Raw genomic sequence first — 17,242 nt, 5'->3', positions numbered from 1 at the left:
TTCTACTGGGTGAAATTACATTGCCTGTTTGATAGTTAATGAAGAAATTTGTAATGTAATATTTGCAATTAGAAGTCTTAATGAAAGCCATGTTTTTAGGTAATATGATATGTTTAATACACAGCAGTTATTGATTAACTGACTTGTTAAGTAAAGATTAACACAATAGTGTTATCATGTTTAATAAATTATATAGAAAATGTGTACTACAAGGCATAACATTTCCATTGCATGCCTCTCACTCTGAAATAATTTTGATATCTACTATGTACTATTTGTGGATAGAGAAGTTGAACAGCACAAAAAATTATGTCTCTATTGATCACCTGTCAGATGATCCAAGTTATGTCAAATTTTTGGGGGTATACATTGATGATAAATTATCTTGGGGTCAACATGTACAATATATTAGTGGTAAATTGTCAAGAGTTATTTACCTGTTAAGGCGACTTATGGATTGTGTTCCTGAAAAATATGTTAGAACATCCTACTTTTCCTTCTTTCAAAGTATAATAACATATGGAATTATTTTGTGGGGGAACTCTAGCAGTGTACATGACATATTAATACTGCAAAAAAAAGCTATTAGGATAATTACTGGTTCTGCATATAAGGCACACTGCAAACCACTGTTTTGTGAACAGAAAATCATGACTGTTATAAACTTGTACATATACTATGTTCTAATTTATACGAAGAAGAAATTACCAGAAACAAAAACCAGAGAAAATGTACACAGCCACAATACAAGAAGGAATAGGTGCCTCTATATTCCCTACCACAGATTGTCAAAGTCACTCAACAGCTACGAAATCATGGGGTACAAATTATTTAATAATCTTCCTCAATCTGTTCAAGAATTACCTGAACAATTATTCAAACAAACAATTCATGACTGGCTAGTCCTCCACCCATTCTATGACATAAGAGAATTTATCAACTGTAATATAATACTATAATGTTAACAAGAAACCTGTTGTTTCTTTCAAATTATTAATTGTATTTTAGTATGTATATGACGTTGTCTATTGCTGTAATGGCCGAATGACAATAAAATTATTATTATTATTATTATTATTATTATTATTCTTCAAAATGTCAGCTAATGACAGGAAGAAAGGCAATGCTCCAAATATGAACAAAAATGTCCGTAATAATCCCAGTAAAAGTAAAGATGCTTAAAAGGTAAAGGAAAAAATCCTCAGAGTTACTGTCCTTGCACTTTTTCTGGAGTCCTAAAAGATGGAGGAATGGAGAGGACAAGCTTCTCCTGCACGTATGTGGTTGCAGGGTGAGGATGCGTAATGGGAAGTTCATTCTGGTATCATCATCCAGGGCAATCAGAAGCTAAATAAGATATTCTTCTTAGTAATTACTTCTTAGTAATTATTAACTGAAATGGATCTATGAGATTAATCAATTTCAAATGTAATAATATATATATCTGACTAGAACAGATAATTGCTGTGCTGGAAATCACTCATAACTGAGGGAGTCTCTCAACTACCAACTTTAAAGTTATAGTCTAACCTTTGAACGGCATGGCAAATGGTCTATTACATAAATTAGACTTAAATTTTATATTTACATTTTGTGAAATGACACAGGTCAGAGAAATTTGTGCTGATATTGAGACTTATCTTCAGTTTTTGTTCCTGTCCACCATTCATGACTGGAAGAGGAAAGAGGGTAAACCTGATAGGCATCAGAAGTACTGTCTGACAGACATAGAACTGTGGGCTTTGCAGAAGAGATATTACTAAATACACTTGGAGCTCAAGAAAAAAAAACCTGTTGTTTGGTGTGAATAGAAAATGTCACTGGTTGTAAAAAAATATTAATCCTAATACTGAATCGAAGTTTCTCTAGTAATGTTCTTTCCACAAAAAAGGATGGTCAATGGTAGTTGTTTTCTTAGTGTGCCTGAATGACATGCTGCTGAAAGTCGCATAGAGCTTCAAATAAATAATCCGATAGCCTTAATCCCTTGAGGCTCCACAACACTGCAGCTAAACGCTGCTTGAACAATATAAAACTTGACATAGATTCTGCAGAAAGGCAATGGCTATTTGGAGACAACAAGTGTATGTAGCTTGTCCCTTATTTGGATGATTATTGATACTAAAGACAGTAAAATGAATCTTGAAAATAATGACTATGCTGGGGAAACATTTCTTAGTTTGGAAAGCCAGACCACAAGCAGGTTCATGTTGGTAATCAGTCCATTCGGAATCCAACTGTCCAGGCAGTAGTCTGTTCTGTGTTGAATATCACAGAATGACATGTTCAGTGAAAAAGTCACCTTAAATCACTTTGTATTTACACGTTCTACACTTAATAATGTCGTACTACTTCAGAAAACTTCAAATAAATCTGAAATTAAACATGGTGGGAGGCCAACAATAATGGCCTAGCTGGGGAAAAAAAACCACACCACCTCCGTAACTGTCCTTTTTTTTTCTTATTATGACAAACAAGAATTTTTTAATACAAAGAACAGCACAGAGCACCAAGGGACTTGGTCTCTTGCAGCTCTTTGCCACTCATTCACTTATAATATAGTCAGAATTGCTTCATAATTGTTGTGATGTGTAAGACAGCATAATTATGTCTAATCTTAAATGTCCTTCTCCAATTCATAACATGAATTGTCCTTTTTTATAAGAATTATGTAACTTGATTACAAAGACTTAAATTTCATATTAACATTTTGCAAAATGACACAGAAATCAGAGAAATTTGTGCTCATATATAGACTTAGCTGTAGTTTTCATTCATGTCCGCCATTCATGATTGGAAGAGCAAAGGGGGTAAAGCTGATACGCATCAGAAGTACTGTCTGACACACACTGAAATGTGGCATTTGCAATAGAGATGTAGAGTGGCATTTGCAGTAGAGATATAGATGTACATGTAAATACAGATGAAAGTGAATGATGTATTCAGAAATCATAAATTCTTATAAGTTCCATGCCATGTCTGTTAGAAAATCCACCTTGCTTAGTTTTCTTGCAGTTCTCTGTAAACAGATTTCCTTCATCTTATACCATACTGCAGTAGCATGAGGACAATATGATTATTTTAGCTTCATGTATCTGTGCTGGAATTTATGCAAAAGTAAGTGATCTTATACTGTAGAGTAGTGAAAATGACAGCTGGAGGGCAAGTAAAAAAAATTCAAGTGCACTCATTCATTCATTCATTCACTCACTTGTCCTGTTCAGTAAATCTCAACTTGAAGAAGAGCCTTTGCAGGCGGGGAATGAGTCTCCCATTAAATGGCGGAAGCAACCACTGCAGACTACCTCTATAAAGTATAAAAAGAACTACAAAATTATGACTAGTACTTATCTACCCACACTCGTAATAAAATTACAGGAATTACTTCGTCATTAACTTAAGTTTTTTATTAGAGGAAAATAGTAATTTTGAAAAAATAAAATAAAAAAGACTTCTTATATAATACTCAGCTGCTGTTGTTATCTAATATTTCAACAAATAATTTATGTAATTTTATAGAGACAAATATCAGCTGCCTATATAACAGGCAAACCTACGTGTAGCATTTGTAGACTTAGAGAAAGCTTTTGACAATGTTGACTGGAATACTCTCTTTCAAATTCTGAAGGTGGTAGGGATAAAATACAAGTCGTACAGAAACAAGATGGCAGCTATTAGAGTCAAGGGACATGAAAGGAAAGCAGTGGTTGAGAAGCAAATGAGACAGGGTTGTAGCCTATCTCTGATGTTATTCAATCTGTATATTGAGCAAGCAGTAAAGGAAATAAAAATAAAAATTTGGGGTAGGAATTAATCCCCAGTGAAAAAATAAACACTTTGAGTTTTGCTGACGACATTGTAATTCTGTCAGAGACAGCAAAGTACCTGGAACAGCAGCTGAAAGGAATAGACAGTGTCTTGAAAGGAGGATATAAGATGAACATCAACAAAAGCAAAACAAGGATAATACAATGTAGTCAAATTAAATCAGGTGATGCTGAGGGAATTAGATTCGGAAGTGAGACACTTAAAGTAGTATATGAGTTTTGCTATTTGGGGAGCAAAATTACTGATGACTGTTGATGTAGGGGGAATATAAAATGTAGCCTGCTATGGAAAGGAAAGCGTTTCTGAAGAAGAGAAACTTGTTAACATCAAGTATAGATTTATATCAGGAAGTCCTTTCCAAAAAGTATTTGCATGGAGTGAGTCATGTTTGGAAGTGAAACATGGATGGTAACTAATTTAGACAAGAAGGGAATAGACACTTTTGAAATGTGGTGCTCTGCAGAAAATGGTGAAGATTAGATGGGTGGATCACATAACTAATGAGGAGGTATTGAATAGAATTGGGGAGAAGAGGAATCGGTGGCACAATTTGACTAGAAGAAGGGATTGGTTGGTAGGACATGTTCTGAGGCATTGAGGGATCACCAATTTAGTATTGGAGGGAAGTGTACAGGGTAAAAATTGTAGAGATAGACCAAGAGATGAATACGCTTAGTAGATTCAGAAGGATGTGGATTGCAGCAGTTATTCGGAGATGAAGAGGCTTGCACAGGATAGAGTAGCATGGAGAGCTGCATCTGACCAATCTCTGGACTGAAGACCACAACAACAACATATACCAGTAAAATCAGGACCTGTTTAATATGAACGTTAGTGTTAAGCAGAGCTTATATCTGCGATCTCTCAGTTCTTGGAATATTTGGGATTTCCAGTTTCCTGCCTGATCTCTATGAGCAACATGTTATACTGTAGGACTTTTCACCAGAATATAAATCCTGATTATCAACTGTTGGTATGGATGCATAGTCTACATGTAAATTATTTTTCCTTCTTCATCCTTGCCTGTCATCTGCTAACTACTGTGAAGTGCATGGAAGAGGGTATGTTGTGTTGTATTAGTTATTAGGGCTTTTATCCATTCCATTCAAGTATAGTATGCAGGAAAAATGATTGTTTAAATGCCTCCATGTATTCTGTAATTAATCTAATCTTTTTGTCACGATCCCTGCAGCAGTGATGTTTACTGGGTTATAGTATGTTCCTGGAGCCATCATTTAAAGGTTGACCTTGAAACTTTGTAAGTAGGATTTATTGGGATAGTTTATGTTTACCTGGAGGATTCTTCCAGTTCAGTTTCTTCAGCATCTCTGTAACACTTTCCCATGAATCATACGTGTGACCATTTGTGGTGCCCTTCTCTGTATACATTCAATATCCCCTATTAGTCCTATTTTGTACGGGTCCCAACACTTGAGCAATATTCTAGGATGGGTTGCATGTGTGTTTTGTAAGCAATTTCCTTTACAGACTGATTGTGTTTACCCAGTATTTTAACAATAAATGGAAGTCTATTGCCTATTTTACCCATGACTAAGCCTACCAGGTGTAGAAGTATGAAACCAGAATTTCCCTATAGATGGTGCTAGCCATCAGTGTAGGGCCTGTGAGACCACGTCTACAGTGCCACCTGTCACCTGTAACAGCTGATGACGAATGTCAACATGTGGTAACGCAAGTTCCATACATTGGTATGTGTTTCAAACCCATAAACATGTTGAGTTTTGTGCCTGTGAACTATGATTTGCAGACAGCATTTGGTTTTTGTTGTCATTTGAAGAAAACTGCTGCAGAATTGCATCAAATGCTTGTCAAAGCTTTTGGTGAACATGCTCTTGGGAAAATAGAAGTGGCTTGAGTATTTCAACAAATTCAAAGGTGGTGATTTTGGCGTGAGAAACGACGAGTGTGGGAAACCACCAAAAAAGTTTGAAGACAACAAATTGCAGGCTTTATTGGATGAAGATGGTACTCAGACTCAACAGGAACTCACAGAACAATTGAATGTGATGAAGAAAGCCATTTCTCTTTCGTTGAAAGCTATGGGTAAGGTGCAGAAAGTGGTAAAATGGGTTCTGCATGAAGTGAATGAAAGACAGCAAGCAAATCGAAAGCACACTTGTGAAATGCTGCTCACTAGATATAACAGAAAGTCATTTCTCCATCGAATAGTGACACGTGATGAAAAATGGATATATTTTGAGAATCCTAAGCATTGTAAATCTTGGTTGAATCCAGGAAAACCATCAACATTCACTGCTAGACCAAATCACTTTGGAAAGACGACAAAGCTCTGTGTTTGGTGGGATCAGAAGTATGTCATCTATTATGAGCTGCTTAAAACTGGTGAAACAGTTAAGACTGATCGCTACCAGCAACAAATGATTGATTTAAGTTGAGCATTATTTGAAAAATGATCAGAATATGGAAAAGGCAATACAAAGTCATATTGCCCCATGATAACGCCCCATCACACACAAGAAAACAGGTCAGGGAAACCATTTGGGTGTTGAGTTGGAAAGCACTAGGGCATGCGGCTTAATCTCTAGACTTGGCTCCATCCAATTATCATCTATTTGCAATGCTGGGACATGCTCCCACTGAACAACACTTCAATTTATATGAAAATGTACGAAAATGGCTTGCTGTCTGGTTCGCTTCTAAAGAAGAACTGTTTCTTTGGCATGGCATTCATAGCCTGCTGTAGAGGTGGGAGTAATGTATAAATAGCAATGGAGATTATTTTGAATAAAATATGGTTTATCAGTTTCAGACAACAGACTTCTAATTATTGCAACCAAATTCTGGTTTCATACTTCTGCACCTGGTATGTGCTCATATTATTTCATATTCCTACAAAGTAACACACCCAGGTATTATAATAAATTAACTGGTTCCACATGTGACTCTAACCGATTCCAACTGACTCATTGATGTTATTGTCATAGGGTAATATGTTTTTTTTGTTTTTGGGAGTGCACAATTTTACATTTCAATATTATGAAAAGGGTAGTTTCTGCACGTCATATAGTGGAGATGCTGAGTCACAAATAGGACAACAAATATACTGTCAGAAAGTGAGCTTTCATCCAACAAGGCCTTTGTCAAAAATAGGCAACTGCCAGAGACTGTGGTCATATGTGTGTGAGTTGCATTTACATGTGTGTGTGTGTGTGTGTGTGTGTGTGTGTGTGTGTGTGTTGTCGAATTTTGACAAAGGTCTTGTTAGCTGAAAACTCCCTTTCGGACAGTGTTTTTGTTGTGCCTATCAACAAATCAGCATCTCCACTATATGATGAGTAGCAACTATCCTTTTTATAATATTGTTTCATTCCATCCTGGGTGTTTCATTGTTCAGCTTTACATTTCTAAACGTTTAAATCAAATTTCCAATCTTTGCATCTTTGAAAACTTATCAAGATTTGGATGAATATTTATATAGCTTCATTCAGGCATTACTTCATTGTAGACAGCTGCATACTCTGCAAAAATTCTGAGGTTACCATTAATATTGTCCATAAGGTTATGAGCAGTCTACAACAAATGGATACTGAGGATCTTGGATGATAGATTTGTGCATTAGTTCCACTTCCCTTCTTGTAAATGTGTGACCTGTACTTCCTTCAAATACTGGGAATGGTTTTTTTGTTTGAAGAATTGATGATTGATTATAGTTAACACAGGGGCTAACTCAGTCCCAAGTTCAGTAAATCCAGTACAGAATTTGACAGGGGTTCCATCGGGCCCTGGAGCTTTGTTCGGTTTTAATGATTTGAGCTGTATCGCAATGCCACTGGCACTACAACTGATTTCACTCATCTGTTCAGTGGTACAAGGGTTAAATTGGGGCAGTTCTCTTGTTTTATCTTTTGCAAGTTGTATTTGAAACTTGAGTTAAACATTTATGCATTTGCTTTGCAACCCGCAGTTTCAGTTCCTGTCTCATCCACTAGATGCTAACTTTGGTGCCACTGACAGCCTTTACATATGACCAGAATTCCTGTGGTTTATGTTAAACATCATTTGACAGCATTTTGATATGGTAGTAACTGAAGGCTTCACACACTTCACTCTTGACAGCCAAATGCATGTCATTTAGCATCTCTCTGTCTATGTACTTATAGCCCTTTGCTTTGTTTTACACCCAACATGCAGTAGACTCTGTTTATTTATAAATTTCTTTACAGTGTTACAGTTGAAAATTGTATAGTTAGTCTTAAATTTATGTTGTAGCATGTGAATTGTATGTGACTTACTAAAGATATCTGGCTGGATGTAAGGGATTACGTGAAGACCTTAACCTTGTGAGATGAAACAAATGCATAAATAAATTCATTCTTGCTATTAACTGTAAATACCATTAGGATATAAATGTATTGGGAAGTAAAGTAAACATCCCTAGATCCTCAAAGAGGTTTTTCCAAGTTGTTCTTTATGATTTTCACACAAAATGCTTATAAGCCAAAACAACATGATCACTGTCCACTGTGAGATTCAGTGCCACCTGTTGGTGTTCCAGACACATGATGCAGTAGGAAAGTATATAAGAGGAGCAGAGACATATGAAGAATCTTTCTAGGGATGATACAGGCAGCAGATTGGAAAACTCACTGACTTTGACAAAGGGTAAATTGTTATGGTCTGGCACCTGGGAACAAGCACGTTGTAAACAGTGAAACTGGTCAGCTGCTGCTGTCATGACCACCTATGGAAAGTGATTGAAGGACAGTGAAACCATGAGCCTCATCAAAGAACATGGAGGTCATTAGCTTGTCCACTGTATAAAGCAGGATGGGTAGTGATTTTTGGAAGATATGATGATGAAGTACAATACTGGCACAGGCGTAAGTGTTTTGAGTGCCAACCATTCATTGTACGCTGCTGAACATGTGGCTCCACATTAGACAAACACTATGTCTTCCTGCAGTAACCCAACAGCATCATCGATTATGATGGCTTTGAGCACAGGATCCTCAAGATTTGACTGTAGATCAATGGAAACATGTTGCATTTCAGATGACTCAGATTTCTTGTTACACCAGCTTGGTTGTCATGTCCAGATACATAAACAGCTGCTCAAAATATGCAATGTGCCACAGAGGCAGACATGTGGTGGCAGTACTGATTATGGGGGCAGTTGCCTGAGCTCTCATGGGGCCCTATTGTAGTAACAGAAGGCATTGAGACAGTTGTGGACTATGTGAACATTACTGTAGACCATCTACATCCCTATATACTTGATGACTTGATGTAACAATATGAGAGAAGGAAAGTTGCTACTCACCATATAATGGAGATGCTGAGTCACGATAGGCACAATAAAAAGATTCACACAATCATAGCATTTGGCCATTAAGGCCTTTGTCAGCAGTAGACACACATACACACACGCACACACACACTCATGCAAGCACAACTTGCACACACGTCTGCAGTCTCAGAGAGCTGAAACTACACTGCAAGCAGGAGCACCAGTGCATGATGGGAGTGACGACTGGGTGGGGGAAAGGAGGAGGCTGGGGCAGGGAGGGGGAGGGATAGTATGGTGGGAGTGACGGACAGTGAAGTGTTGCAGTTTAGACGGAGGGTAGGAGAGAAGGTGCAGAGGGGGGAGGGGGTAAGTAGCGGAAAGGAGAGAAAAAAAAATAAAAATAAATTAAAAGACTGGGTGTGGTGGTGAAATGACGGCTGTGTAGTGCTGGAATGGGAACAGGGAGGGGGCTGCATGGGTGAGGACAGTGACTAACAAAGGTTGAGGCCAGGAGGGTTACAGGAACATAGGATGTATTGCAGGGAAAGTTCCCACATGTGCAATTCAGAAAAGCTGGTGTTGGTGGGAAGGATCCATATGGCACAGGCTGTGAAGCAGTCATTGAGATGAGGGGTATCATGTTTGGCAGTGTGTTCAGCTACAGGGTGGTCCACTTGTTTTTTGACCAGTTTGTCGGTGGTCATTCATGCGGACAGACAGCTTCTTGGTTGTCATGCCTACATAGAATGCAGCGCAGTGGTTGCAGCTTAGCTTGTAAATCACTTGACTGGTTTCACAGGTAGCCCTGCCTTTGATGGGATAGGTGATGTTAGTGACTGGACTGGAGTAGGTAGTGGTAGGAGGACAGGTCTGTAGGGACCGGGAGAAAGAAACAAGGTCTTTAACTAGTCCTGCATGGTTGAATTTAGGAGTGGGGAAAAGGTGAGGCCTTTAGAAAGGACTGATATTTCTGTGGGACTAAGGCTTCTAGAGGAAAGGTTCATGACTGTGTTGCAGGTCTGTTTGGGTTTTGAGTTCTGTGTGGTGGTGAGAGGGAGTTTTGGAGGGATGGGTAAGTGTAGTAGGTCTGCAAGACAAGGTTTGTCAACTATGAGGGGGCATGGGGGAGGTTTGGAGGTTGTTGTAGAAGTGGTGGACAGTGGTACTCCAAGGCGGGAGTAGGAAGTGAGCAGGATGGAGAGCTTTTAGAGGTGGCGTTGTGCATGTTGCTCAGGTTCCTGCAGGGCAAGAGTTTCAATGTGTGTTATGGGTTCCAGGAATTTGGGATTACATAGCAGGAGAATTTTGTGGGTGGAAAGAAGGTACTGCAAGAAGGATTGGGCTTGGTTGATATGGTTTTGCAGGACTTTGTTGGTGAGGGCTAAGGATTGGCAGAATCTGAACAGGTGGAGGTCATTGTGGAAGGAGGGGTGGCACCAGAGATGGGTAATTTGATGGTGAGGCCATTAGCAGGGATTTCATGAGCCAAGCAACAACACAGGAACAGTATGTGGGACTGGGATCTGGCTAAGGATAAGGAAACTTTTCTGTATTGACGCAGATGGAAGGAGCAAGGATCCATGGTGGTGCAAAAATGGGAAAAAATATCTCTCGTCGTGCCCTGAAATGAGAAGTGTCCTACCCACTATCCTTCCCACCCCTCCTACTGTGGTATTCCGCCGTCCACGAATATACACAATATACTCGTCCATCCTTACACAACCCCTGCTCCCAATACCTTACCTCATGGCTCATACCCCTGTAACAGACCTAGATGCAAGACCTGTCCCATACATCCTCCTACCACTACCTACTCCAGTCCGGTCACTAACATCACCTGTCCCATCAAAGGCAGGGCTACCTGTGAAACCAGTCATGTGATTTACAACCTAAGTTGCAACTACTGTGCTGCATTCTATGTAGGCATGACAACCAAGAAGCTGTCTGTCCGCATGAATGACCACCGACAAACTGGTCAAAAAACAAGTGGACCACCCTGTAGCTGAACACACTGCCAAACATGATACCCCTCACCTCAATGACTGCTTCACAGCCTGTGCCATATGGATCCTTCCCACCAACACCAGCTTTTCTGAATTGCACATGTGGGAACTTTCCCTGCAATACATCCTATGTTCCTGTAACCCTCCTGGCCTCAACCTTTGTTAGTCACTGTCCTCACCCATACAACCCCCTCCCTGTTCCCATTCCAGCACTACACAGCCATCATTTCACCACCATACCCAGTCTTTTAATTTATTTTTATTTTTATTTCTCTCCTTTCCGCTACTTACCTCCTCCCTCCTGCGCACCTTCTCTCCTACCCTTCGCCTAACCTGCAACACTTCACTGTACGTCACTCCCACCATACTATCCCTCCCCCTCCCCGCCCAAGCCTCCTCCTTATCGCCACCCAGTCGCCACTCCCATCATGCACTGGTGCTGCTGCTCGCAGTGTAGTTTCAGCTCTCTGAGACTGCAGACGTGTGTGCAAGTTGTGCTTGCATGAGTGTGTGTGTGCATGTGTGTATGTGTGTCTACTGCTGACAAAGGTCTTAATGGCCGAAAGCTATGATTGTGTGAATCTCTTTTGTTGTGCCTATCATGACTTAGCATCTCCGCTATATGGTGAGTAGCAACTTTCCTTCTCTCATATTGTTACATTCCATCCTGGATTTTCCATTGTTTGATGACTTGATGTCTTTGCCGACAGCGATGGAACCTTCCAGCAGGATAACTGTCTGTGGCACAAGGCCAGAATCATTCTATAGTGGTTTGAAGAGGATGATAGTGAACTCACATGGATGTCTTGGCCACCAAATTCATCTGATCTGTGGAGAATCCATTAGGGATCATTGAGTAAATATGCATTGACTCATTGATTACAAAAGTAACTCAAAGGAGATGGTACCAAGTCAACACCAGACTTTAATACTTTGGTGGCAATAACATCATAACCAAAGAGTTATTACTTGTCAATGACCCAATGATTTTTGGAATCTCTGTCACAGTTCATATCAACAAATTATGTCTGCTGTGAAGTTCAGGCACTTATATCTTTGTTAATTATTTTCTAATGCAGTACATGTCTTTGTCTACTACAACTCAGGTAGGTCGTCCCTCCCCCCTCCCCACCCCCCCCACCCCCCCCACCCCTCGCCCCTTGAGTAAACCTCAAATGCAGCAGTATTCGAACTCTATTGGAACTAGCGGTGACACCCCCTTCTGCAGACGTACACTCACACACCTTATAACGTTACACACACACACACACATATTCAGGGTGCAGATCATCCTTCATTGATACAGCTACCTTATTCACTCCATAAATCTATAAAAGGGTGCACATCCTGCTTGTAAGTATATACTTCTCTTCCCTTCCCTTTACTAATTTATTTTGAGATTACTTACTCCTGCACCATTGAGAACCAATACCTGATTGGCAACTTCCCATCCCTATTTACGGAATTCAATTGGTTTGTCAAAAATGACACCAACTGTGTGATATGGACATTAATGGTCTCATTTGGATCTAATCTGGATGTTAGCACATCATTGGACTTAATCTAAATGTATTAGTTTCCACCCTTTCTTTCTCTCCTCAACATTATGTCACTAATATCTGCACATTATAATGCTGGGTCTGTGTGGCTGTGGCTTTGCAGTAACATCTATTTTCATCTCACTCAAATAAAAAAGCACTAAAATAAGTATCAGCAAGAGCAGAGCAATATCTATGTTATAACTGTATTGTTTGTGTTTATTTTATGGTTGTATGAGTTATTTGTACTCATAATTGGCTAGGAAACCCGGTTAGAGGGTAGCATTCTTGCGGCTATATAAGTAAATCTTATTCACATTGTTGGTGTATCGTAAGTCATGTGTATGTGTGGTGCAGGAAATATTTCCATTCACACTTCAAAGTACAACCAGCGGAACAGAACGCTTGACAATATATTTTGCAGCAAATAATTTCCTCTGCATATTTATGTATGACCCCTTCATATGATAAAAGCAACTACCTGTTGCCAAAACAATCCTTATGTTACAAGCATTTATGAACAGATAAAATAGTACATCCAATAAGTATGACGCTGTCAACATAATGTAAGCATATTTGACTGCAAAAACACTCAGACCACTGATAGGTATGACTCTGCCAATATAAAATGAACATACAGGGCTCCAAAATACTCAATACTCTGGTAATTATGACTCTCTTGCAACATAAGCATGTGTTGGAAGTTGTGCAAAGAGTATGTCTACTAGTATGACAAAATAGAACCTGCCACATTTGGATGTGGAGGGACAGTGTGGAGCCAAAGTGCTGTGGTCTTCAGGGCACAGGAATACAGACTTGAGTTGTGAGGACCCCAAAGTTTCCGAACCCTGTACAGAATTTTAGTGTAGGTTATTTTGTGGATGTGAACTATTGTTTCCTGAACAGCGTGTGGCACTTTTGAAAGAGTGTACTACAGTCTTACTGCACTTATGACATAACACATCACACAAAATACTACACCAAAAACTAGTATTAACAGTTGCTTTTAAACCAAAAAGTGGCAGTTTAAAGTTGCCCTTGCTTAATTATTTCTACTCAGAAGTTGTGAACAGTGCCTCTGAGAGAAAACATTTTCCCGGTTGTAACTAAACCATATCCTAGTACCTTATAGTTCTAGCATAATAACAATAGTAGAAGAAACTATAGGAGATAGAATAGTAAAAGGTGAAGAATTACTATACATAAATTAAAATATGAAGTACTATAATGACCAACTACAGTGTTGTAAACATTGCTCTACATAGTTCAAACAGACTGAGAACCCACTGAGATTAATGACATGTAATTGTAATCAGTGCATGACTGTGGGATCGAAGAGAGTATTCTGACAAACGATTTTGTAAACCATGTACCTTAGTTTGCTTAGTATATGTATGAGGCTGTCAACGTTCCACTTCAAACTTCCCTTTTTATTTCTTTTTGATTTTCCACAAATATTTAAAATCACTATTTGATGTGTAAGGGGTGACCAAAAAGTTCTCATTTGAGGATGTTGCTGCAGCATATATGCAACTTAGCATGACTCTGAAGTGAGTATGTAAACATCAATATGTAGGTAAGGGATTATTGTGGCATTATGTGTTTCCAATGTGCATACGATAAGTGGGGAAAATGAAGTACGGTGACATTATAACCCAACGAATCCAAACAGGGGCAACATACTGTTATTCTTTTCTTTGCTGCTGAAAGACAGATGCCAGTAGACATTCACAGGACAATGAAGAATATGTATGAGGCAGCATGTCTGTCAATCCAGTATTATGGAATGGTGTGCTAGCTTCCATGCTGCTGCTTAAGAATAATGCATGTCTCTATTCTGCAAATTTTGTAACACAGAAATTATGCCAACTCAAGTTGGAGACACTCGAGCATCCACCCTACAATCCTGATCTCTCCCCATGCGATTATCTCACCTTCAGTCCCTTAAAACAGGCCTTGAAGAGTCAATAATTCCTGTCAGATGAGGATGTGCAGCAGACAATTATGGACCTCTTCACACAGCAGAACACGGTGTTTTACCAAGTGCCTGTCTTCAACCTGGTGCATTGGTGGGATGATTTTCTCCATGCTCTTGGTGATTTTCATCTACATCTACATGGATACTCTGCAAATCATACTCAAGTGCCATCAAACCACCTTAACAATTCTCTATTATTCCAATTTCATACAGCGCATGGAAAGAATGAACACCTATATCTTTCTGTACGAGGTCTGACTTACCTTATTTTATCGTGGTGATCATTTCTCCCTATGTAGGTCGGTGTCAACAAAATATTTTTGCATTTGGAGGAGAAGGTTGGTGATTGGAATTTCGTGAGAAGATTCCATTGCAACGAAAAACACCTTTCTTTTAATGATTTCCAGCCCAAATTCTGTATCATTTCTGTGACATTCTCTCCCATATTTCGCGATAATACAAAACGTGCTGCCTTTTTTTGAACTTTTTCGATGTACTCTGTCAGTCCTACCTGGTAGAAATCCCACACTGTGGAGCAGTATTCTAAAAGAGGATGGAGAAGTGTAGTGCAGGCAGTCTCCTTAGTAGGTCTGTTACATTTTCTAAGTGTCCTGCCAATAAAACGGTTAGCCTTCCCCACAACATTTTCTTTGTGTTCCTTCCAATTTAAGTTGTTCGTAATTGTAATACCTAGGTATTTAGTTGAATTTACGGCTTTTAGATTAGACTGATTTATCGTGTAACCGAAGTTTAATGAATTCCTTTTAGCACTGATGTGGATGACCTCACACTTTTTGTTATTTAGGGTCAATTGCCACTTTTCGCACCATTCAGATATCTTTTCTAAATCGCTTTACAGTTTGTTTTGATCTTATGATGCTTTTATTAGTCAATAAAGGACAGCATCATCTGCAAACAACCGAAGACAGCTGCTCAGATTGTCTCCAAAATCGTTTATATAGATAAGGAACAGCAAAGGGCCTATAACACTACATTGGGGAACACCAGAAATCACGTCTGTTTTACTCGATGACTTTCCATCAATTATTACAAACTGTGACCTCTCTGACAGGAAATCACAAATCCAGTTACATAACTGAGATGATATTCCATAAACACGCAATTTCACTACAAACTGCTTGTGTGGTACAGCATCAAAAGCCTTCCAGAAATCCTGAAATACAGAATCAACCAGAAATCCCTTGTCAATAGCACTCAACACTTCATGTGAATAAAGAGCTAGTTGTGTTTCACAGGAATGATGCTTTCTGAACCCATGTTGACTGTGTGTCAATAGACTGATTTCTTCAAGGTAATTCATAATGTTCGAACACAATATATGTTCTAGAATCCTGCTGCATATCGATGTTAACGATATGGGCCCGTAATTTAGCGGATTACTCCTACTACCTTTCTTGAATATTGGTGTGACCTCTGCAACTTTCCAGTCTTGGTACATATCTTTCGGTGAGCGAACAATTGTATATGATTATGGGCCGACTGCACCAGCATACTCTGAAAGGAACCTAACTGGCATACAGTCTGGACCAGAAGACTTGCTTTTATTTAGTGATTTAAGTTGCTTCACTACTCTGAGGATATTTACTTCTGTGTTACTCATGTTGGCAGCTGTTCTTGATTCAAGTTCTGGAATATTTACTTTATCTTCTTTTTTGAAGGCAGTTTGGAAGGCTGAGTTTAGTAACTCTGGACATTAACAGCTAAAGATATTGAAACACTTGATGCATTTGAAAGAAAGGTACTTAGACGAATTATCAGCCCAATCTGTGAAAGAGGAAGATGGAGGAGGAGATACAACCATGGGTTGTATACCATATACAAAGACCAACCCATCAGAAGGATAGTGAAATCATCCAGACTGAGGTGGGCAGGACATGTGGGTCGCATGAATGATACAGAAGTACCAAAAAGAATATTACAAGGAAAGCCAGGAGGGCAGAGAGGACGTGGTTGACCAAGAGCCAGATGGGAAGATGGAGTAATTGAAGATCTTAGGAAGATGGGCTATAGAAAGTGGAGAGTATTGGCAAAGGACTGAGAGAGATGGAAGTAAATTGTAGAAGAGGCCAAGGCTCATCATGAGCTTTAGAGCCAAGAAAGAAGAAGAAGAAGAAGAAGAAGAAGAAGAAGAAGAAGTGTTTGGTAACTCTGCTTTGGCAGCACTTTTCCTGATTGGCATACTGATTATGGACTGTGCAGTATTCAAACAGAAACTTTTCAGTCGCCCCTTGTAACTTCGCATTCAAACATAGATGTATAGCCAAACCTGACTCTGTCCTTTTTGTATGTAATCATTTCACTAAATGTTAACACTAAGTCATTTGAACTTAGTCTTATATCATTTAAATTAACTCCAATTGCTTCTCTTTTTTTTTGGTAAAGTTTTACATTTTAGCCATGGATAGATCAATCGGACCCAACCCACTACCATGTCATCCTCTGCCAAAGGTGTAATCAGATATGGTATGGAGTGGCATGTGGTCAGCACACTGCTCTTCCAGACATTGTCAGATTTCTTGACCTTGGAACTGTTATTAATCAGTCAAGTTGTTCCTCAGTTGGTGCCACGAGGCTAAGTGCATCCAACACCAATTTCCTCGCCAAG

General features: G+C 39.2%; 1 protein-coding gene across 4 annotated transcripts in view; it reads left to right on the top strand.

The window, feature by feature from the left end:
- LOC126184979 (protein tramtrack, beta isoform-like) overlaps positions 1-17,242 on the top strand; it is a 393,339-nt gene that overhangs the window by 300,425 nt on the left and 75,672 nt on the right. The window contains exon 6 of one of the 4 annotated variants that reach the window (XM_049927699.1): positions 11,811-11,880. The exons of the other annotated variants lie outside the window; for them this stretch is intronic. Within the exon in view, the coding sequence (XP_049783656.1) occupies positions 11,811-11,868 (58 nt within the window). The 3' untranslated portion in view covers positions 11,869-11,880. Of the gene's footprint in view, positions 1-11,810; positions 11,881-17,242 lie in introns of those variants that run through there. 4 annotated transcript variants of the gene reach the window in all.

This window comes from Schistocerca cancellata, chromosome 1 (assembly GCF_023864275.1).
Source record: "Schistocerca cancellata isolate TAMUIC-IGC-003103 chromosome 1, iqSchCanc2.1, whole genome shotgun sequence".
NCBI classification, from domain to species: domain Eukaryota; kingdom Metazoa; phylum Arthropoda; class Insecta; order Orthoptera; family Acrididae; genus Schistocerca; species Schistocerca cancellata.
The sequence above is the reverse complement of the archived record's forward strand: the minus strand, read 5'-3'. Positions and strand labels throughout refer to the sequence as shown.